Here is a 24,626-nt window from a genome sequence, read left to right as displayed (position 1 = left end):
CCTGTTTCTAGCACAGCATGGGAGTAGTTAATCACTGTTCTTACTTTTTTGAAAGCCATTGTATCTTTAAATGTATCATTTTACTCTTTACACAGCAGGAGAAAGCACACCCTCGTGTCACACAGTTGCTCTAGGAAACTTAAATTAATTCATTCATCAAATCATTAAATTTCTTCATGTTTCCCTTCTCCTCCCTTTAGATTTTAAAAAAGTCCACCAGAATTTTTATGAATGGCTTTAATTACTATCATCCGAACATCATGGTGACTATGTTTCTGTTATGTTCTTGATTTTTGGAAGTAGGGGAGGCCAAAGGGTAAGTACAGAGAAAAAGGGTTTCTGGTTCTGAGATAAGGAGATCCTCCTTTATGTTTTCTTGATTCTGTTGGCTGGTAGATATCCTAAGAAGGATGGCTGGACAGACCCTCGCAATGTTGTTCCAAACATTCCTCTACTTGTACTTACTGCTAATCCTGTTGCTATGAATCTATGATAGAGAAATTCACAAGAAACTCTTAGCATCCAATACAGCATATAGCAGTAAATCGTTCTTGGTGCTAGCAAAAGTCGTCTTTTATGGCTACATTTTGGAAATGATTTGTCCACTAATTTGTTTATCCAAAAGCTTTTACAGGGAGAAGGGCCGTGTGTGCTACGTTTATGAACAATGGTCAGGAACCGAAAGCAAAATCTTTACAAGGGAAAGTGGAAGACAAGGTAAAGGTTCATTACCCCTTCCCTTTATTTTTCATATTCTGGATATGAAGTTGAATATTCATTATATAGCCTGCCATGTTTTTCTGCCTTGGATGGTAATCATATGAGTAAAATTGTTAGTGATTGGGCCCTTGTGCATTAGGGTGAGTTTTATTTGACTTTTGGACAATAGAAAGAGCTTCTAAAACCTTGGTTATAATCAAAAGCCATGTGCTTTTAGTGGAATTCCTTAATCAAAAAGCACTCACTTAAAAGGTATTACATAAAATTGATTCTATGGCTCTCACTCTTAGGCTATGTTTGGGGGGTATTTATCTGCTCCTATTGCTCGACCCGAAAACACTTCGAGAGAAAATTTTGATGAGTATGGAACACTAAAATGATGGTTAAATTTTAATTTTATTCTCTATAGTTAAAACTTAAAATTGTCCTAGTAGTTTGATAAAATTTCATAAACAATCTTTATGGTTTGATGAAACTTAGGAACTAAATCCTTACTTTGTAGAGATTAAATTTGTAATTTAACGACGGTGACCATCGACGGTGATTAGTTTATTTTCTATAGATATTTTGATCGGGATTCGTTGACTTTGAATGTTTGTATTAAATTGACATTGAAATACATACCCCACGATTTGCCAAGGAACTATTGCTTTTGGTTGTGGTGGTGCTTTTAGAATTTGTTGTCCTTCTTGCTCCACTGAACATTGTGACCATTTATTTCATTAAAAAATGGCTTTAGTTGGTTGGTTAGTTGGTTAGTATGGTTTATCTCATCATTAGTTTATTTTATTTTGGTTGTCAAATTATGAATGACTAGGAATCCTTTCATCTACACCTTTCTTAGACATATCACCCCGATTCAATTTCATAGGGTAAGGTACGACTTTAATAATAAGATGATGTAGAAGGTCAGCGTAACAGTTTATAAGGTTAGTTTAAACTTAATCATTCAATTATGTTGGGTTCAACTCTAAACTTGAATAAGTAGTGAAAGTAAGAGTAACCCGCTGCTGGTCATCTAGAGTGTTTCGACCAGTATCTTTATCCCTATAGTTATTGAATGAAGATGCAATAATCCATTTTGCCTGTTAGTGGAAAGCATGAGAAAGATAAGGACACCCCACAATCCTTAGTGCTACAAATTCCTTGCTCCCCACTTGAATTCAAAGTTCAAAGTACTTGTTTGGAGACCATGTGGTTGTCTTTGTGCCTTTCAATTTCAGATTCCCACATCACTAAAAATAAAAAAAAAATCCCTTACTTTTTATTAACATTGTGGCTTTCTAACTTTCTTTTGTTTTTTCTTTGCTTCATTAGCTTAAGCTTTGCCTAACGAAGTACATAGTTATACTCGACTGTGACAGTATAGAAATTGCTCTATCGGTTTTTTCATTACTATTCAATTGTTCTGCAGGTTGTATTGCTCGTGTCCTTTGAATTCTAAGTTAATGCGACATAGATTATGATTTAATGAAAAGATTTATTTTGTGGGAGTAGACAGATTTGGTCAAAAGTTACCACTAGGTGCAAGTTGATGTCACATATCATTAAGGAAGAGGAGTCGAAAGCTAAGGTTTGAGAACAAGGTAAAAAAATTGAGTGCTTTGTTGATTGATTGATTTATTTATTTATTATTTTATTATTATTATAGTAATACTTAGGTGAGTGGTTGAAATTCAAGAGAAACAAATCTTAATTTTTTTTATGTTAAATAAGAGGATAGTTTGTACTTTAAATTTCTTCAAATAGGTAACATTTTTTTAATCTATTTTAATATATACCAATTCATCAATTATTTTGTAATATTACTAAAATGAAATATTTTTGACACAAATAATAGGAATTGCCAAATTGGAGGTATAGATTATATTTGGTAGCGTAGGGGAATAGGATACCAAAAATTCTAAGTTATATGATTGTGTTTTTGTATGCTTTTGACTTTTGACGAGCATTTTTATATCGTCTTGTGATTAGTTAAGAAGTGTACAAAGAGGGTCGGATACTTGCATATACAAAATAAGACACTTTTCTTGGGTTTTTGGTGAAAGAGTAAGTAAGGGGAAAGGGAGAAAGGAATTGAATAGAGAGTTAATGAAGGAGTGGTCCATGCATGATATGATATGATTCAATGGCATTGGCAACCAACCAACAATAGAGAGTCCCTAAAACCAAACTATCAATGTATTAAATATAATATAAGATAATGTTATTTATAAAAAAATATAAATAAAATAAAAAACGAAGAAGAAGAAAGGGGAGAAACCTTAACTTACCTTCATCCCCTTCCTCTCTTCTGTTTCCTCTTTTCCTCCCTCCTCCTCCTCCTTCCTCTCTCTCTCTCTCTCTCTCTATCCTTACATCTCTCTTCCTCTCTCCCTCCCTCTCTCTCTCTCTCTCTCTCTCTCTCTCTCTCTCNTTCCTCTTTTCCTCCCTCCTCCTCCTCCTTCCTCTCTCTCTCTCTCTCTCTCTATCCTTACATCTTTCTTCCTCTCTCCCTCTCTCTCTCTCTCTCTCTCTCTCTCTCTCCCTCTCTCTCCCTCTCTCTCCCTCTATCCTTACATCTCTCTCTCTCTCTCTCCCTCTCTCCATACATCTCTCTCTCTCTCTCTCTCCTTACACCTCTCTCTCTCTCTCTCCATACATCTCTCTCTCTCTCTCTCTCCTTACATCTCTCTCCCTCTCTCTCCCTCTCTCTCCCTCTATCCTTACATCTCTCTCTCTCTCTCCTTACATCTCTCTCTCTCTCTCTCCATACATCTCTCTCTCTCTCTCTCTCCTTACATCTCTCTCCCTCTCTCTCCTTACATCTCTCTCCCTCTCTCTCCCTCTATCCTTACATCTCTCTCCCTCTATCCTTACCTCTCTCTCCCTCTCTCTCCCTCTAACCTTACCTCTCTCTCTCTCTCTCCCTCTATCCTTACATCTCTCTCTCTCTCTCTCCCTCTCTCCCTCTCTCCATACATCTCTCTCTCTCTCTCTCTTTCTCTCTCTGAATGGAGGGAGGCAATGAGCATCACAATTTGTTGTCAGGAAAATGAAGGTTGAGCAACCCATTTCATCCACACACACACAAAGCGCCAACAAAATAGAACCAAAACAAAAAGGATAAAATAAAGGAAGAAAGAGTCTCCTCTCTTGACGCAGTCCCATCAATCCCAATTTCCAACAACACATCAAAAACTCACCATTTACAAACCATCCTCTCCCCTCCCCTCCCCTCCCCTCCCAATCCAACGGTAGGGATTCACTTCCCCCCTCTCATCTACCGCCCATATTCATCCACCTCTCTCATCACTTACTTCCTACCTACCCCTCAACATATTAAGATATATACATCGGATCAAAAGATGGTAAGTTTAATGCATCTACAAGTAAAAAAATTTCTCATTAGAAAGATAAAGATATATTTTCTTGAAAAAGAATTAATAATTGTCGATGGATGAAAAGCAGGGACACAGTGCGTCCTTGAACCGACATCCACCTTTCGACTAACCTAATCTCTTCCATCTCTCTCGACCATTAAGGAGTAGGTAGTACATGAATTTTCTCCTATTGTCCTTGACCCGTCTTTCTACTTGATTCAATAGACTAACACCTTCGTGTACTACTCAAATAATTTGATTCACGACATCGAGTATTTGCTCTTCCGACATGGTCGGCACAAATATTAGACTAAGTTATGGTTTTCCCATGACTTTCAGCTTTAAAGCTCTCATCTTTCTCTCTCCTCCTCCTCCTCATGCTTCCATGAACTGATTTAAAGCTTGGAAGAACTGAGTCTTAGTGTCCGTCTTCTTCTTCTTCTTATTAGAAAAAACCCAACACATCAAAAACACAGTATGATTGATAATATGAAAAAAACCCACAAATTTTAGTCCTTTTTTTCCCTTTTCCCACTCCCCACTGTACTTTTTCCTCTAACTTAAAAATCTTTCCTTTTTTGGGAAATTTCTCTGTTCTTTTCTTTGTTTTTCTGTTTCTGTTTCTGTTTGGTTTTTTTTTTCTTTCTGTTCTTCAAATGAGTGTTGCCACTGTTTTATCAGCTCATCAGAACAACGACCAAAAGCAAGTGTTTATGTTTGTTTTTGTTGTGTTATTTTTCTCTTCTTTACCCTAAAAACCCTAATTACTTAAAAACTTCCATATGGGCAGCTAGAATTATGAGATTTCTTGCTTTTTTGGCATTTTTCTTTATATGGGTTTCCAAATTTTTCTCATTTGATTCAACCCATTTTGCCAAAACCCCATTTTTTCTTCCAAAGAGTTCCCTCAAAAGGGATTCTGTACTCCCCAGGCAGAGTGTTTCACGCGTTAGTTAGGCCCCCTGGACTACTTCGGACCGCTCAGATCCCACGAGTGAATAGAAGCCAAAGCAATACTAAACGAGCAGCCGTCCTAACCTGCAGGGGTCATACATAGGCATTGGCATATTTTCATTATTTTTCTTGATTCTACGGCGATGGTGTTTGTAAGATTTGAAGTTGACAGAAGAGAGTGAGCACACAGAGGCTTTTGGTATGATTATATGCCATTGCTCTTGCGTGCCCACTTCTCTTTCTGTCAGCTTCCATCGCCAATTCCTTCTTTCTTCTCTTTTTTTTTTTTTTTTTTTTCNCTGAAACCTTGTTACGACTTCTCCTTCGTCTAAATGATAAGGTTAAGTGGATTTCTCACGACGTTGCAGATAGGAATTGCTCACGTCGTAGCGATCCGAACAATTCATTAAACTATTCAATCAAGCGACAAATGATGTGTACAAAGGGCAAGTCGAACCTCCTCCTCCTCCTCACATCGCGGTGATCCGAACAATTCATTGAACTATTCAATCAATAGGAGCGGCAAGCGGTGTGTACAAAGGGCAGGTCGAACCTCCTCCTCCTCCTCCTTACCCTTTTTGAGGATTTTTGAAACAAGGAAACTGGTAATCTTTTTACTGTTTTTTACTTAATTTTGTTTTGAAGATCTTATCCTACATTTGAAGATAGTCGAACGTGAAATTGCAGTGACAAGAAGTAATCGGAACTTTTTTGTATTAACTTAATTTTGGAATTCAATTATTACATCATTGACTACTTTTACATCTTTTTGTTTTGGTGCTAATATTTTAACTCATTATATATTGGCTAAAGGACCAATATAAGTTATTAGATCTTGCCTTCTTGATGTNTTTGTTTGAAATGAAGTTTCTTCTATTGTTTTTGTTATATTTTTCTTGGTTTTGATGATTTTGTTTATGTAATTTCACTGTATGGAATCGGCTGCTGTACATTGTTAATTGTAATGGACTCTCCAATAATGCTTCAATTTCCAGGTTTTCTCTCTCTTTTTAACTCATTTTTTTCATTCATTTTAAGCTTTTTCTGCTTTAAATCTTTTGGTTTAGGGATGAATTGAGATGGGTTTTCATATTTTAGGGTTAATAATTTGTATTTTGTTGGTTTTGGAACCTAAATCTTGGTGGAATTCTCTTGAAGAGTTTTCTTTTTTCTTGAATTCTTGATATTATGGAAGGGTTTTTCTCAAAATCGACAGTAATCTTTCCGTATCTTCATCTACTGAAACCTTGTTACGACTTCTCCTTCGTCTAAATGATAAGGTTAAGTGGATTTCTCACGACGTTGCAGATAGGAATTGCTCACGTCGTAGCGATCCGAACAATTCATTAAACTATTCAATCAAGCGACAAATGATGTGTACAAAGGGCAAGTCGAACCTCCTCCTCCTCCTCACATCGCGGTGATCCGAACAATTCATTGAACTATTCAATCAATAGGAGCGGCAAGCGGTGTGTACAAAGGGCAGGTCGAACCTCCTCCTCCTCCTCCTTACCCTTTTTGAGGATTTTTGAAACAAGGAAACTGGTAATCTTTTTACTGTTTTTTACTTAATTTTGTTTTGAAGATCTTATCCTACATTTGAAGATAGTCGAACGTGAAATTGCAGTGACAAGAAGTAATCGGAACTTTTTTGTATTAACTTAATTTTGGAATTCAATTATTACATCATTGACTACTTTTACATCTTTTTGTTTTGGTGCTAATATTTTAACTCATTATATATTGGCTAAAGGACCAATATAAGTTATTAGATCTTGCCTTCTTGATGTATGCCCATCTTTTCTTTGTTCAAACTGTTTGTACTTGTTGATTCGATTTGATTTTGATCTAATTTTATGGTGTATAGTTGGCATTAAAATTAGAACAATCACTCGAAAATGTAGCTAAGAGAAATTGTCGTTTGTGGTACAAACCCCACTTTAGTTAGTGTTACGAGCTTAGGCAACTGAGGTAATAGGTCTTTTCCATTGATGAACATGGTTTTTTTTTAGTTCAACAAATGTAGGATGAGAGATCAAACTTTGAACTTACGAAGAGCGTAACAGGTCTTTTGATCCTAAGTTAGGTGATTTTTCATCATAAAAGTGTTAAGTTTAAAACGCATCTGTTGCAACTTTTACATTAATTTATGTGTTTGTTTCGATATTTGGTCAGCGATATCACTTGCAAGATCTTTTTTTGTTTGTTTGTTTCGATTACTCTTCTAGTACTTTTTGATGGTCCTATATGGTTAAAATGATTCTCACAGTTTCTCTGTTAGATTTCGTGAGCAGGTAATGCTTTTGAATGGATCAATTCCTTGGATGAATTTGGTATGCTCTACATTCTATAGATATACTTCTTCAAAGCTTTAATCGCTTTCTTGGGCTATTGAAATATAACAATGCTTATTTCATAATCTTCCTTCACAAGGAAGTTAAAGTGGGTTCATTGGTAGATGATTTTGTAAGTATGTTCATTTCAAGATATTAACTTTCCAATACATTTTTCTATGAACCATTTGATACTAATTGCTTGTTGAGCTTTTATTCAGTTGGTTTGAGGGTTTGAAGTTTTATATATATATATATATTGGCATTCAAAGGAAGTAAATGAAGAGATAGAAGTTCCTTGTGAAGATCTTCATGTACTCATATGATATGAAATTATACCCCAATAACACATGGTAATGAATCATAAAATCTAGTGAATTACTTCAATTGTTTGACTCCTTGTAGCAAGGTCGAGTTGCTTACTGCAACAAAGTTGACTGTATATATGCTAGATAAATGAGAACAATAAAGTTACCATTGCCGATTCTTGGATGGAGCTTGACTCGAAGCCGTCCCCATGTCATCGAGGTCAAAAGAATCATACGACGACACATTCTGCAAATAAAAACTCCGAAAGGGTTAGACATGAAACAAAATCTAGACTTCTGATTCAGGATGTTTTGTTGGGCATTCATTTATAAAGCTTGGTTTCAAGTAGGAAATGATTGTTTGGCTGATGCTGCCAATGAGTTTAGATTGAACATATACTCTAAAGTTCAATCGTATTGGTTTTTGGACTTCCGCGCCCAGATGGATAGTAGTTAGTAGGTTTGGTAATACATTTTGAATATGCATTGCTGTATAAGTTCTCTTATTTTGAGATGTAGGGAGCAGAAAATAGACCATATATAGAAAGCAAGTACACAAATTTAAATTTCCTTGGCCAGTTTCATGGTGTTCATACTCTGTAATAATCATAAAAAATGAAAATCTATTGGTATCTGACTTAGATAATGTCAAAATACTTGCAGCATCCCAAAGTAGACCCACTTCTAAACAGTGCATCAGTTCATGAATGTGTAACTGAGAGACTATTGGTTGAATCACTAACCAGTTAGTACGATACGCTGGAGCCAACCAAGGAGAGAACCTAGCACCAAAAACACGAAAGAAGAACACATAACCTTATCGATTCGCATTAAACTAATCACAGTCGTCAGAAGCACGAATGAAATTTTAGTATAAACAACCAATGGGAGCAAAGTTTGAAGCTCTAAACGTATGATATAATGATTTGGCAAAGCAAAACAAGGGTTAGATTGTTGTTGAATGCTTAGAAGTGGAGGGAAAAGTACAGCAGCTGTATACATTTTACTTCAGAGCTTTAGCACTAAATGGGCTCATAAACAGTTAACATGAGAATCATGTCTAAGATTGCCTGAACCCAGTCAGAATCTACTGTTCTTGATGAGCTTCCATGTACATTTTTCTTTCTTTTCATAAAATTGTAAATGAAGAATAAGACTGAAAAGAACAGTACAATTTGAAACTGAAATGGCAGAAGTGAAAAAAGATACCTTTACTTCAGGTGTAATTGCACCACTTTATCAGCCTGTCCGCTGCCCTCAGAAACAGTGAAAGTTTGTCACTTTTTATCGGTACTCTTGTTCTTGTCCTTTTTTTGCTGCACTTGTTTTTTTTTTTTTTTTTTTTTTTTTTTTTTTTTTTTTTTTTTTTTTNAAACAGTTCATATCCTTTCACTTTTTGCTTATCTCAATCTGCTTTTTTTGCTGCAAAATTTCTCGTCTTTATTCTCTTTTACAATACAATCATTTGAGGTAAGGTGAGGGCCTGCAAGTATTGTGTCATATCACTCCAGAATTTCTAACGATAAGATAATGTCAAGACTTACTTCTGCACAAAAAGCTTGGCTGGAAATGATGTACTCTTAAATAGCCAATAAATGAACATTTCAAAGAGATTTTATCAGGAAAATTTAATTGAACAAGATTACAAAGTTTGTGGAAGAGTGTCAAGCAGTTAATGCACTTTTGGAAAGAGCCCCAGTTGCAAATAAGAGATTCCTAATCAGAAAGAAAATGAAATCAAGTTTAGATAACAGTTATGGGGTTCACTTTTCAGTCTTCTGCAGTACAATGCATGCAGTCGTTAACTTTGTTAATGTCAAATTTTAACTGAAACATCTAAAACTATTTTAGGGAGAACTCACTATTCATCTATTCTTGGTGCCTTTGTGCTTGAATTTACGTCCCATAATTTCACTGTGCAATCAGCAGAGCCAGGGGCAAGGAGAGAGCCCTCACAACTGAAGTGGAAAACAACAAGTATTGGAGGATTGTTTATGTCAACATCTAAACTCTGAATGTAGGCAGGGATGTGGGGTGGGTGAAAATTTTTCTTTTATCCACCTGAAAGAAAGGGTCCAAACGCATGATGTGTGTCCAATCAAAGGTGTAACACAGCGACCAAGTGATAGGTCCCACATCATAATCATACCGTCTTCGTCACCAGATGCCATGAACCGACCATCAGGTGACATTGCCAGCGATAGAATCATGCTCCTATGACCCATGAAAATTCGAACACATTCCCTTTCGACATCCCACAATCTAACAGTTCTATCACTTGAACCAGTTGTGATGTAATTGCAGTTGGCATGCCATTGAACACACTGAAGAGATCGTGAGATTTGTTATGGTTCATATTTACCAGAAACATTAGGATCAAGCAACAAAAAAATCATCAATAAAAAATAATAATAATAATAATTAGTCCACAAATTATTATATGAAAANTTACGATTACGACTTCCATTATTAAAGGGAGAGGGAATTGTACTGCAGAAGACTAGTTACAAATAAGAAAACGACTGCATGCAGAGAAAGAGAATGATGCTTCAAATTTGAGGGGAAAAGGACAAACCCAGGTAGGAAGAAAAATGGCCCCACTATCTGCTTGAATATTCTAAATATAAAAATAGATCTGCTTTTAGGGATATTTGGATGGCTGCATATGGTTCCAACTTAATATCTTAGCAATAAAATATCATAGAAGGAATAAAGAATGAACTGCTCACATCCACATCGGACAAATGTCCTGCGATTAAAATGAAGAATAAACAGAAAAGACTATTGAAACTTGAGAAAGAGAGAGTGAGCAACCTTTCTATCCATAAAGAATCAAGAAACTAGAATTCAAAAAATAACAAATCAAACACTGGAACAACACCTTGCGCAGACAGGAACAACAACAGAAGGAATAAGGAACAAGATCAATTCTTTTAGATATGGTGTTCATCCATAAACTACGTACTAACCCAAGCAAAGGAGTTACCATTCAAGATCACAGTATCAAACCATTAATCGGCCTCCTAACCTCCCTTCAATTCTTTATTAAAAGTACGTATAATTAATAAACAAACCCTTGCTCTGTCCACGTCTTAGTAATTTGAAAAAAGTCTGTTTCTTTGATTGTGTCTTTTCACCCAGTGCTTTGTTTTTGTTTCCCTCTTTAAATACAAGGATCAGGACTGGTTCTTGTTTTTATATCCTTATTCTATACTTTAGCAAACTTTAGCAAACGTTCTTGCCTACGTATATGAGATATTTTAAGAAGTGAACATCTTTCTTAGTCGCAAGGTCCGGCGAAAGAATAGGAAAGGCGATTTCACTATTTCTGACCAGGAACAAGCCCTATCAGAAGAATACTTTTTTTAGTGGGACGATAGTTTGCCTATCAAGTCTTATATTAGGAAGTATGGGAATACTATTATTTAACAACTCCATTTTTTTCTGCTCGAAAATCACTTCTCCCCTTTTTTTCTAGAAGAGCTGTAGGGAGTTGTGTATATGTTCACAGAAAAAGAAGCTGAAATCCAAATATCCTGGAAAAGTTGCGAGCATGTATTAAAAGTGAAAGAGGCATGGTTTTAGGACACTCAAGAATCTATCACATACCTTCTTCTTCTTTTATTTTTCTTTTATTATTATTACTATTATTTTTATTTTATTTTTTGGTTGGGAGGTGGGAGTAGTGAGAGTGAGACATCCTCGCAGTGTGTTTGCAAGGGGCTTCTAAATAGTCAGATTTCTTACCCAATCCTCATGATATCACCTCAGAACAGCTTGAATTTTTTTTTTTTTTTTTTTTCCCTCTTTTTTCCCCCTCTGTATAGGCTAAGTTACTTTGTTTCAGATCGAATACTTGAGATATTCTACATCAAAAGACGTTGAGGATTAAATAATTACAAATTTGAGTAGGATCATGAACAGTATTTCTCACTGCGTCTCCCGTGTGATACCACTACAAATGTTGAATAATGAAGTCAAGAGTGAAGACCTTTAGTGGTGGGACCAAATAGTGAAAGAGAACTAGAAAATTGTCGCCCTTCCTCACCATTGCTGGACTCTATTTCTAACACTCTAACTCACGGCTAACAACCTCCTCACTCCATATTTCACTTCAACAAACTCTAACGGATACTGATAGCCTATACACCAGTTAAACTACGCAGCAACCACATATATCTAATAAAATCATTACCTGAACATCCCATACTGGGTAATTGTGACCTTTGTAGCAAACAAGACTGGCGTTTAGTTTTGTGCTCCACGAACGAACTGCAACAGTACAACAGAAATATTCATAATCTCAAGAAAGAAAACTATAACCAAGCTTAAAAGAAAACAGAAGTGCAATGAAGATCATACCAGTTGTGTCTGCAGAGGAGAAAAGAACAAAATCCCCAATGGGACTGAAAGTGGCAGAGTGAACAGGCCCAGAATGACCTTGAAACAATGTATAAGACCACTTCCCATTTGTATGCCCTCTCATTTGATCACTAGTAGACAAGCCGTTTTCACCCTGCAAAACAGCTGGTAGACGTGATAGCGAAGGTCAAAATCCATTCTGAAAATATCTGAGCAAAAAAAATCCTAAAGAAAAACTCATGATGATGCCTAGTGTGACACCAAGAGAAAACAAGCTTTTCTAACTGATAATGAAATCTGGAAGAGGGAAATGGTAAATAGTTGGAGACTTAACTCAAAATTGGTACATGGAGAAGATGAATAGTTCTCCTGAAGTAGGAGATAGGAATATGTTCGAGAATTAGGAGGGTGGAGGGGAATGAAAAGCACCATAGAATTTTAAACAACTTCAGTTCATATTATCAAAAACCAGAAAATCTCTAAAGAGTAAACACGAGTTATCAATAACAATATGTTAAATTATAAGAAATCAGTAGTTGATGTCTATAAACTTGACATTTGAGAATGAGTTTATACTCATAAATCCACACCAATTTACTACGATAAACACGGAGGCCTTGAAATAACAAAACTGCTCTATGTTCCAGAGCCCCTGGCTATTGTTATATCATATGAAAATTAAAATAAGCAGTGGTATACAATAAAAGGTTTTTATCCATAATTCTTTTTATGATTTTTTTTAATCTTTCTTAAAGCATAATATATTAACAGTATAATATTACAAACAAAAAAGCCAGAAACAGAAAAGGCATCCCATGATAGTTAAACTTACTTAACAGACTTACTATTGCCAGCTTGTTGTCCCAGCTTTGCCATGTCCCATACCTGCACAGAAACCCACCAAGATTTTAGAGGTGAGAACCCAACAATTAGGCCGTACTAAGCAACGTACAAAGAAGACCTTCAAAGCTCCATCATACGATATTGATGAACAGTTTAAACTACATCAGGATCAATGATATCAACTGCATGAGCATTGAGAATGAATAAACTGTCAATGGGAACGGAAAGGAAGGTAGATAAATACTCATTATAAAGGCTGACTGATGGCAGAGCAACAGAACTCAACTGCACACGGCTTCTCAAGTCTTCAAGAATAGATTGTTCCACCTCTGTTGAACTGGAAGAAATCAACAGGACAAATCAATAGCAAGAAAAACTAATACCGTTACTGTTTACACGTCTTCAGCAAAGAACTGGTCCCACATCATTCCCTCTGACATCTATAATGCTTCAAATTCTATACAATAACTTTGTTAGACTCAGCCTTAATATGAGGAGGTAACCATAATTAGATCATGAGCTAAGCCCATAACATCTAACAAAAGCTAGCATCATAGAAAAAGATAATACTCAGCACATGGCCGATTGCATCCACTGACCCATACTAAGTCGGAGCAGTGTGGCTGTAGTAGCACCGCAATCACTAGGCTAAGAGCTACATATTATGACTGAGAGCAGCAAAATAACATAATACAAGATTCAAGAAAATACATTACGAGTAAAGCAAGCTATGGCTTCACTTGTGGTGCCATAGACGCCGAATTAGCTTCAACCATCAGAGTTTTCCCAGCTGCACCTGCAGTCTTGTCCTTGACCTTTTTGATTGAAGTACCTTGCTTGCCTCCCTCAGTTGTTCTTTTCTAAACAAGCAAATAAGGACGTGCAACTCATGAGATCGTTCAAATGTATAAAATGGTAACAACGTAACGATAACGAGTAATAGTTAAAGGAGAGTATAATAGATAAAAGAGAGTATCGCCGTTAAAGATAAGAAGCTCTGGATCAGCACAGGTACCTTATCCTCACCTGCATCACCATCATCCTTTTCAGAATCTGAAAGCAAACCAGCAGCTTTCTCCTAGCGCTCTTCTAAAGAATCTTCAAGTAACTATTACCAGCATAATTTTAAATATAACAATCAAGGAATTTGAAATTGAAGAGGATATCAAATCAGCAAGAATTCAAAAGAAAGAAAGGAAGAAGGGAGAAAAGAAAACCCACAAACAACACAATACAGAATTTTACTGTTATTCATAATTTAACATTTTTTTTTTCCTCCTTCGAAAAAAAAATGAAGAAAATCTTTCTATGTTTCAAATAGAGAAAAAGAGGGAAGATGTCACAGTTTGTCAAAAAATAATATAATAGAAAAGGCAAGAACCAAGCAAAATAATAATCATCCAGAAATTGAGGTAGGCTGACCATGAAAAACTGCAAAACCAGGTGAAGCTAATAACGGGGTCAGAAGATAAAACTCCTAGAGCTTGCATAAAAACTAAACAATGTGAAGCAAGTGTAAAAATGTAACAGACCATGGAAGTTGATGCGTTCCATAATCCAAGTATCACCGTGGTTTGGGTCTTATGAAGATATTGAAGTAGCATCTCATGGGAGTACTAAACAACATAATTGAGAATAAAATCTTTCAGAAAATATAGTTTGATTATTTCAGTTCTGTTCATGAGAGATCTAAAATGACCTATAGATAACTAGAGCAAATGCATGATAATCATGAACATGTTACTAAATAATGAATGATAACCTAGGAATTACCTGGCATATTTTTATGTTGACTTTGCTCTGTAAGCGAATGTGCAAATTCAATCTCCTTGAATATATTATCATAATAATATCAAAACCAGTACTGCCTTCATTAAACAATGACAGAAACATAAGAAAGTCATTACTGGTTAACAACATACCTCCAAATGAGAGAGAGATAGTACGCCTTCCAACTTCTGTAGATCTCATAGGTGCATCATTTCATGGTCTTCACGGAACCTATTGAAAAAGGTTCAAGCTGGCAGATATCAAGCAAAATACAAAAAATTTGATCATATTTTCCTCCATTACATGAGACTGTCAAGAAAGATATTAGTTTGCAGACCTTCTTGGGCATGTCCTTTAGCCACAAGATCTATGAAACAATGAATAAACACAGGATATAGCACTCGAAGCAACTCATGCTGAAAATGCAAGAAGTAAGGCTGTCATTACAGGAAGAAAAAAGTTCAATATGAATTATAATTTTAAGGAAAAAAATAAAACAACTACTTACCTTGTACAAATCTAGTGAGTTACAAGCCCAGGACCTAAGCTTTTTATATCCTTCAAGGTATCTGGCTGGAATATTCTCTGCTCTGGAAAGAACAATCATTAAAGAGCAAAAAGAAAACAATATGTTAACAAAAGAAGCAAATAAACAAGAATGAGGATGGCAACCATAACATTGTTGGCATCCTCCCAAACCCGAAAGCAAGAAAAGAGAAATCACAAAGAGAATTTCTAATGTGACATTACATGCATGAGGGCATGCATAAAGATTCTATGCTAAAATAAGAGGGCCAACTTGTAATTGATGGATAACAGGCAAACAAAGATTACTGTCCTTTTATGAAGGAGAATTTAATAAGTTCTCAGAAGTAGTCCAATCATCCAAAGTGAAAAATGAAGGTAAGGCCTTGAAGCTTCGGATAAATTTTCTTCTAAATTCTTATTTTCACCTTTGACGGCCACTCATAGTAGTTCGTTCACCAATCTGACAAATGCTATCTGGAAAACTAAGACTCTGGAGAAGATGATAATATTATTTGGCCTGTGCTTCAAGGAGATTCGAAAACAGCAGAAAGAACTCAAAAAGAGATTCCCTATTGAAGCTTTCTCCTAAGATGGTGTACCTTCTGCAGGAGTGGAGAAGAGAGTCAAGCCCATCTATTAGTTCATTGTTCCTTCAACACGATTTTTCGGAACTCCATTTTCAACGAAGTCGAAATCGGAATGGGGCCCTTCACAATTCCTCAGCAACTTGTATGGAACATTTTGGTGGGGTTATCTTATCCAAAGGAAAAAAAAAAATGAAGTACTCTGGACGAATGCTATAAAAGCTGCCTACTGCATTGAACATAATCCTTTTCATCCAAAATATGTCAGCTAGGTACAGGTTGAACTCTGTCTCTCCAATAATCTTTTTGCAATTGCTTCTAAATGAAGTGATTTCGAGTAAGCTCCTAAGCCCTAGTTATACATATCAGATGAGAATACTACCAGTAGCTCTCGAGGGATTTACATTAGCTAAGTTATAAATCTAGTCTTATAAACAAAAGCATTTAAAATCAAGTAATCCTACGAGAAATCCACTCGCCCTAGTTCTTAAAGCCATCATCCTTAACACCACACCAAAAGTTCTAGCTGACAACCACTCTCCAAAACCATAGCTCCAGAAAAAACAAATTAAAATCTTCAATTTCTCAACATAAAAAACCAGGAAACGAAGGATTGACTGATTCAAATGTTCAAATCACCGAAGAATTACAGAATGCAAATGGAAATAGGTAATCGAGATGAATTATAAGGGGCGAGAAAGTACTCGGAGCAAGAATGCAAGTGCTTGGCGAAGTCGAGATCAATGGAACACGAAGAATTAGTCTTGTTCTGACAAAACTCCTGAAAAAATCCGCTATCTGTTCTTCGTCCATTCTGCAACATTCAGTAGTTCACTTCCTCCCTCCACAAATTGCGCGCTCTCCCTTCCTCTTCCCGCACTTCTCCACTGCTCGAACTTGCTTTCTTCTCTTTCTCGCTCAAAGAAACCGGAAGGTGAAAGGAACACCGTAACTGAATAGGCAGCGGGCTAGACAATGGATTATTGGGCCTCAATAAACACTCCAGTCTAAGCCCAATGGGCTTATCTTGTACGTTACCCATTGGGCCTGGAATACGTAGACTTTTGATGGGCCCAATTAAGCCCGATATAATTGGGTTGACTTTTGAATAAATAAAATATTTATGAATATTTTTTAATAAAAAAAAAATTAAAATGTATTAATTCAACTTGTTAAAATTCGAAAATTTAAAATAAAGCTTATCCAAGATTAATAGTAAAGTTTTAAAAATTAAAATGGTATTATTTAAATTTTTAAAAATTTTAGGATAATTTTCCGACCGAATATAAATTTTATAGGTATTTGTTTATTAATTTAATTTAAGAAAATCCTCTTAAATGAATAAATAATTATTCGAATAATATAAATAAAATTGGGAGATGGAAATAGATGAGAATTTCTTTGTCTAGGGACCCATTTGTAAAGAGAATTATTGTCCCTAAGGATATATTTGAAAATACATTATATTTCGAGGATCACATAAAATAATTTTTAAAAATGTAGGGGTTGTGCTACGTGGCATCATACCAATGGACGTTTCTCGCCAGTCATACAAAGCAAGAAATGAGTTGTGGTCCAAAAATATTGGGCATAAGGTACGGCTTGGCTTGATTCTTACAACCAACCAAAAATAAATTAATATTTATTGTCTTAATTAGCGTTAAAATGATAATTATAAAATAGAGATTAAATTAAATTACCAATTTATTTAAACTTTATATGTGAATTATTAAGTAGCTGAGTTGGAAATATTTTGAAAACTCCACCATTTTTATTTTCTTACTATATATAACACTGTCTGATTTGGACAGATCTTAAAAATTTCTTTAAGATCGTCTATAAAGTTCGAGTTTCGTTGGCTAATTTGTTCGTATAGTTAGAATAAGTGTTACACAATAGCTGATTTACCATAAACGCTTCGTTTGCAAATTGAACGATATAAGATTTTTTATACGACTGAACAACATAGGGTAGAAATCTGTCGTGATAATTTTTTTTTCATTAAAAAAAAAAAAAGGTCGCCAAAAATAAAAATTAATGATCAAATTCCATGGTAATCTTTAAGGTTATGATTGGCTCGTGTAGGACCGGATTGGTTCAGTTATCCTCATAAACTAACGTAATTATGGATTGAACTGAGTTAGTATGGTCTGGATTGGGTTTAAATAAATAAAAAAATTTGTAAATTAATTTAAATAAATAAAATAAAAATTTAAATGTTAAATTAATGTTAAGTGTACCGAGTAATGTGGGGGTGTGCGAACCAAGAGCTTTTCATCATTCTGACTCTGATGGGTCTTCTCGTCCACATATAAAAGCAATGGTGAGGGATCCCTTTGATATGTTCCTGGAAAGTTACCAAGAATCGCGGCTGCTCTCCTTGTTTGGCACCTTTTACTCTCTCTTTTCTCTTCTTTAGTCAGTCGTTTATCCGATTCTCAAGCACTTGTTTCTTGTAACTTCACACAGCATCTTCAAATCTCACTGATGGAATCCGTCGGAATCAGCATCTTCTCCGTTCTTTCCTGGATTCCGCTGCAGTATTTGTCCACGAATGTAAGTGAGTTTCTTGTCTAGATTTCGGATTGGCTTTACTTGAAAACTTGTGCCGTGTGTGTGTGTGTGTTTGTTTGTGTTTGTTTGCGTATTCTCTGTTGTAATGGAGGAGGATAGGAATGTTCTGTTTGGTAAATATGAGATCGGGAAGTTGCTTGGGAAGGGAACTTTTGCGAAGGTGTATTATGGAAAAGAGTTGGAATCTGGTGAAAGTGTGGCGATTAAGGTTTTAAACAAGAATCAGGTCAGGAAGGAAGGGATGATGGAGCAGATCAAGCGCGAGATCTCCGTTATGCGACTTGTTCGTCATCCGAACATCGTTGAGTTGAGGGAAGTAATGGCGACGAAGACGAAGATCTTCTTTGTAATGGATTATGTTCGCGGTGGTGAACTTTTTGCCAAAGTTGCAAGAGGCAGACTCAAGGAAGATGTGGCTCGGAAGTATTTCCAGCAGTTAATCAGCGCCGTCGATTACTGTCACAGCCGTGGAGTATCTCACCGCGATTTGAAGCCAGAGAATCTGTTGCTGGATGAGAATGGAGATCTCAAGATCTCCGACTTTGGACTCTCCGCCTTGCCAGAACAGCTTCGGAACGACGGCCTTCTCCACACGCAGTGCGGTACTCCGGCGTACGTCGCACCGGAAGTACTAAGAAGAAAGGGCTACGACGGGGCAAAAGCCGATATCTGGTCTTGCGGTGTGATTTTGTATGTTCTGTTAGCAGGATTCCTTCCATTTCAGGATGAAGACATCATAACGATGTTCAAGAAGGTTTTCAAGGCCGAATTCGAGTGTCCGCCATGGTTCTCCGCCGAATCGAAGCGTTTAATTTCAAAAGTCCTCGTCGTAGATCCAGAAAGACGAATCACAATCGGCGAAATGACGCGAGTTCCTTGGTACCGGAAAAATTTCTCAAGATCGCTCTCATTCACGATGAAGGAAATAATCGCAGAGAAAACAGAGGATTTCGATTCCGATAGTCCAAAACTATCGACGCCAAAATTCTTCAATGCGTTTGAGTTGATATCGTCAATGTCATCCGGATTCGATCTATCTAACTTATTCGAGAACAAAATGAAGGCAGGATCCATGTTCACATCGAGATGCACGGTGCCGACAATCATGGAGAAGATCGAGACGGTGGCGAAGAGACTGAGCTTCAAGGTATCGGAAGTGAAAGATTTCAAACTCCGGCTGCAAGGTCAGACGGAGGGGCGAAAAGGCAAGCTGTCAATGACGGCGGAAGTGTTCGAGATAGCGCCGGAAGTTGCCATAGTGGAATTTTCAAAGTCGTCCGGCGATACTCTGGAATATTCGAAGTTCTGTGAAGAAGACGTTCGTCCGGCTTTGAAAGACATCGTTTGGACGTGGCAAGGCGATTGTGCCGCTAACGTTGACGGACATAACGGCCGATTTGACGGTGACGAACGTTTGTGAAAGCGGAAACAAACGGTGATGCATTGCCGGTTTGTGAAAATTGGCTTCTGTTTTAATTTCTAAAAACACATAAATTTCCTTTGTTTTTGTAAATAAAAGGAAATGTTGGAAAGGAAGCTTCAATTCAATCCTAATTGGTGTAATAATAACCGGTGGGATTCCTCGCCCAACCCCCCACCTAATTGTAATTAATTCATTTTTCGTGTTATTATTTAAATTTTAAAATTAATAATTGTTTTGATTTACAAAATTAATTTGGATTATCCGTTCTTAATAACATTTGTTTTAAATGAAGAAATTAAAATATTAGAAAAAATTTAGGTTTATTAATTGATTTTTCCATAATTATTTGAAATACAAATCTAGTATAATCGAGATGAAATATAATTAAAAATTAGCAATTAAATCAATAATTGTTATAATAGGTGTAGGTGATCAATATTTAAGTAAATCAATTATTGAATTCTCAAAAATATTTTGAATACATAATAAGTAATGGATTTTTAAAATTTCTTATAATTATTATTATTATTATTATTATTTTAAATATTGCATACCTAAATTCTAGCTAACATTTCCCTGTTAAATAGTGGGCTTGAGTTTGTTTGTCGGCCCATTTTCATTGTCGGCCTTGGGGAGCCCAAAGCTAGGATCCACGTGGATTTTCCCTTTTTATTTTTTACTATAAACCATCGTATTAAATTGGCGTATTATTAAATATTAAATATATAGCTTTTGTTTTTTTTGTTTGAAGATTAAATAATTATTGACATATTAAATATATTACTATCAAATTGCATATATATATATATATATATATAACAGATTCAAATATATCAGTAATGTTTTTAAAATCTGATTTTGAAATAAAATATGTATTTTCTAGTGACGTTTTGGAAAGCAACATTCTTTCTTTTCTCTCCTTTTTGACACAAACAAACATTCTTTTAATTATTGCATGCCAGCACATATGATAATATAACTATACCATATATATACTTTTAAATAAATTAAATTATAAATTTAGTCTCTATATTCTTAAAAAAAATTAATTTAATTCCTATAATTTTTTTAATATTTGAAATAGTTCTCCTCAACAATTCATAATTTTATTAAATTATAAAAAATATTTATATAGTTTTCTTAAATTATAGAAAAAAAAATTTAAAATTTAAAATTATAGAAACTAAATTCTATTTTGACGTTTAGAATATGATTCTTTCTTTTAAAAAAAAAAAAGATTAAAACAAATGACGTGTGATATTTATTATTTTTTGGATAATGTATATTTGAAGACCACAATTTTATTAATTTATTTTTCTTTTGGAATTAAATGAATAAAAACTAATATGATATTATCTCGTCTTTTTGTAATTAAAACATAATAAAAAAGTTTAAGAAAAAATTCAATTTTGTGCTCAATTTCTCTAAATCCTTCAAAAAAAATTTATTATTTTATAGTGACACTCGAATAAAATAAGAGTATATAAATAAAGTGATCGTGAATAAATGATAAATAAAAATGATTTAATAAATTCATAAAAATATGTTTTATTTTTTAAAATAAAAATATATACTCGATCAACCTGTCATATATTCGAAATTCATCGTGCCCAAAAACCCTTTTATCCATACAAAAGTTGATCTAGAATTGAATTTACTAAAAAAAAATTCCAAAGCAGTAGAATTTAGAATATGTTCAAACTCAATTTTCTAAATAATTATTTTTTTAAAATATGGTTAATTTTTAATTTATATTACATATTTTAACTCCATCTTATTATTTTACTTTTAATTTAATTTTAAAATTAGTTTTATTTAAAATTTTAATATTAAATGAAATAAATAAAATAAATAAAATAAATAAAATAAATAAAATGGCAGTGGGCCGTAGTCCAAGCTTTAAGAAAGTATATGTCGAGGTGAATTTATCACAGTTTTCAAATCTGATAATTTAAAACAAAATTCAAAAAGTGTCATAATTAAGAATATATGCAATCACAGGTAAATAGTAAAATATTAATTTATAAAATAAATATAAAATCCAAAATTTTATTTTATTTTATTTTATTTTATTTTTTAAAAAGCAATAGCATATGATTCGAATTAAGAAGAAAAAAATGTCATAAAAAAACAAAAGCGATAAGATAGAATCGAAAAGAATATGAATTTAATATCAAATCGTCATTCTTACTAAGTTTGACTAAAAAAAACATACAGAATTTTAATTTAAACTCAAACTCTTTAAGAAATTTGAATTTTAAGTTTTTTCAATTTTTTCAATTTTGTTTTTCGGAAAATTAAATTAAGCATACGAACCCTATTTTGACCTATTTATTATTATTATTATTATTATTTTTTATGTATGCTGCGACGTTGAAGTAAATGAGGAGTATATAAATGAACTAAGATCATGTCGGAACGAGAGTGATTTTAATCGTATGATAGTTAAGAAATACTTAAAAGAGCTGATAGTTATGTCCGTACACACTTTCATTTTGGGTGGTAGAGAGGAGAACGAAACATTACTTATAAGGGTGTGAAAATCTCTCTCTAATAGACGTGTTTTAAAACTGTGAGGTTGATAATGATACCTAACGGGTCAAAACGGACAATTTATGTTAGTGGTGTGATTAAGCTTACCAGGGCGTGGGAACCTTTCCCTAATAGACGCGTTTTAAAACTGTGAGGTTGAGAATGATACCTAACAGGCCAAAACGAACAATTTATGTTAGTGGTGTGATTAAGCTTATAATTATAATGGTGTGGAATTAAGAATAGAATTTCTATTTTAGCTTTGTTGAGAGCTAAGTTTTTCTTTACTCTTGATCTTGATCATCGAGGTAATCCGTTCCATACTTTCCCTTGGGTTGATTCCACATCAAAACCTCTATCTAGTAAACGTGTTCTAAAACTGTGAGACTGACAATGATATCTAACGAGCTAATACAGACAATCTATGTTAGCGGTGTGATTAAGCTGTTACATTAACGAAATAAATTATTTTATAAAAATGTAATCAATTGTTTTAGTTATTCTTGTTATTATTATAAAAACTCTACAAAGATAATAATTTTAAGACATAATTAGATAAAATATTTAATTAATAACTATAACGAACCAATCTCGAACCAATCCCGAACCAATCCACCAAATGTGTTATTTTAAAAAAAAATCAAAGAATAATTTTGAAAAAATAGAAAACTGACAGCGAAATCGTTATCGAACATAACTTTAGCCGTCCCGAAAATCTTATAAGATTATTTTAATATTCCGCTCTTTAAAAGAGGTAAAGATGCCTTAACTATTTCTTTATTAACTTAAGATTGATATCACGATGAATTTAAACTGTATACTTCGAAAGCGGTAAGAATTATATCGAGTTTTTCTTTTCTCTAGAATTTTTCTTTTTGAGACAAAAATTCTCTCAATAAAGTTCGAAGATATATTTAAATATAAAATAATTAAGAATCAAAATTTTAGACGAATAAAACAAATAAATTTTTTAAAAAATAATTTTGTGTGGGGAAAAGAGATAACAATATTGTGTCGAAAGAATCATATTTGTCACATAATTAAGATTAAGATTAAGATTAATATTTATTAAACTTTATTATTTCTAATCATATTTTATATTTCCTTAACCCTCGTGGTTTATTCTTCACCGTTAAAAATTATATCTTACACTTTGAATTTGAATTAAATTTTTACTGGTGTCAATAGTAACAATAATTTTTACTCTTGTAGGAGCATTTTCCTACGAAGCATGTGAGTAAGAATAAAATTTACGTCGTGTTGGTTTATGAGAATAGTTTTCGCTTTTAGAAGCACTTCAAGACAAGTAAGTAATATGTTTATCTGAATCCCGGGCGTTTTCAAGTTAACAAGTGTTAATTTATGAAACCGAATAATTATTTTTAAAATTTAACATGTGAGAATTGAGGATTCAAAACCTCTGTCCTCTTAGTCAAAACCCTAGATTCTAATCAATTGAGCTATACTCAAGTTGATAACATATTCGTACGTAGAAGATTGAATGTAATAGTCCAAGCGCACCGCAAGCAGATATTGTCAACTTTTTTTTTTCGGGTTTTCTCTCAAGGTTTTTAAAACGCGTATCTTAGGAGAGGATTCCACACCCTTATAAAGAATGTTTCGTTCTCCTCTCCGATCGATGTGGGATCTCACAATCCACCCTCCCTTTGGGGCCAGTGTCCTCGTTGGCACTCGTTCCCTCTCTTCATTTGATGTGGGATCTCACAGTCCACTCTCTTTCGGGACCCAACATCTTCGCTGACACTCGTTCTTATCTCTAATCAATGTGAGACCTCACATCGATCCACTGTTAGAGAAGGAATACGTGTCTTAACCACTATTATATTATTATTATTATTATTATTATTATTATTATTGTTAGGTTAGGTCACGTGCAAATATTATCCATTTTTGAAACTATAATTAAATTCGTGCATTTTAGAAAGTTATTCGTTTTCACCGATGGAATTAACTTTTTTTACAGAAAAGTTGACAACACAAAAGTAGTGTATATAATATAATAAGGGACCATTACATTTTGAAATCCCTTTTTTAATTTCTTAACTTCTACGCCACCACTGTATAAAAAGATAACCACTGTGGTAATTTTATTTATACTATTTTTTAATTTTTTTTTTTTTTAAAAAAAAGAAAAAGACATGTGAAAGAATCTTAATTAGTAAATTACAAATTTGTCCCTAACCTTTTAAATTTTAAAAAATTATTTATTTAACAAACTAGACATGGCAGTGACCTAAAACGATGTAGTTGTGACTGAAATACTTGTCTGGATTAAGTTCAAATGAACGTCATTCACGTCACATTGACTTTTA

General features: G+C 34.3%; 1 protein-coding gene, 3 long non-coding RNA genes and 1 pseudogene across 4 annotated transcripts; 3 read left to right on the top strand and 2 right to left on the bottom strand.

The window, feature by feature from the left end:
- The first annotated feature begins 4,076 nt into the window (after positions 1-4,076).
- On the top strand, positions 4,077-5,792 carry LOC111788358. The gene is made up of 2 exons (XR_002814157.1): positions 4,077-4,250; positions 5,405-5,792. It is a non-coding gene; the product is annotated as an uncharacterized LOC111788358 (long non-coding RNA).
- A 101-nt stretch (positions 5,793-5,893) lies between these two features.
- Positions 5,894-8,247, top strand: LOC111788349. The gene is made up of 2 exons (XR_002814145.1): positions 5,894-6,031; positions 6,345-8,247. It is a non-coding gene; the product is annotated as an uncharacterized LOC111788349 (long non-coding RNA).
- LOC111788344 lies at positions 7,810-9,030 on the bottom strand. The gene is made up of 3 exons (XR_002814134.1): positions 8,887-9,030; positions 8,421-8,459; positions 7,810-7,924 (listed from the first exon to the last, which is right to left on the bottom strand). It is a non-coding gene; the product is annotated as an uncharacterized LOC111788344 (long non-coding RNA).
- Positions 9,031-9,283: 253 nt separating this feature from the next.
- LOC111788159 lies at positions 9,284-16,703 on the bottom strand (annotated as a pseudogene).
- Positions 16,704-18,000: 1,297 nt separating this feature from the next.
- On the top strand, positions 18,001-19,950 carry LOC111788184 (CBL-interacting serine/threonine-protein kinase 5-like). The gene is made up of 2 exons (XM_023668440.1): positions 18,001-18,087; positions 18,234-19,950. The coding sequence occupies exon 2, from the start codon at positions 18,424-18,426 to the stop codon at positions 19,756-19,758; it is 1,335 nt and encodes a 444-aa protein (XP_023524208.1). The 5' UTR covers positions 18,001-18,087; positions 18,234-18,423; the 3' UTR covers positions 19,759-19,950.
- The last annotated feature ends 4,676 nt before the right edge of the window (positions 19,951-24,626 follow it).

This window comes from Cucurbita pepo, chromosome LG02 (assembly GCF_002806865.2).
Source record: "Cucurbita pepo subsp. pepo cultivar mu-cu-16 chromosome LG02, ASM280686v2, whole genome shotgun sequence".
NCBI classification, from domain to species: Eukaryota; Viridiplantae; Streptophyta; class Magnoliopsida; order Cucurbitales; family Cucurbitaceae; genus Cucurbita; species Cucurbita pepo.
This window is presented reverse-complemented; position numbering and strand designations above follow the sequence as displayed.

Excerpts from the sequence above, each read along its gene's own strand:
- LOC111788184 (XM_023668440.1), top strand. The coding sequence starts at position 18,424 with ATGGAGGAGGATAGGAATGTTCTGTTTGGTAAATATGAGATCGGGAAG.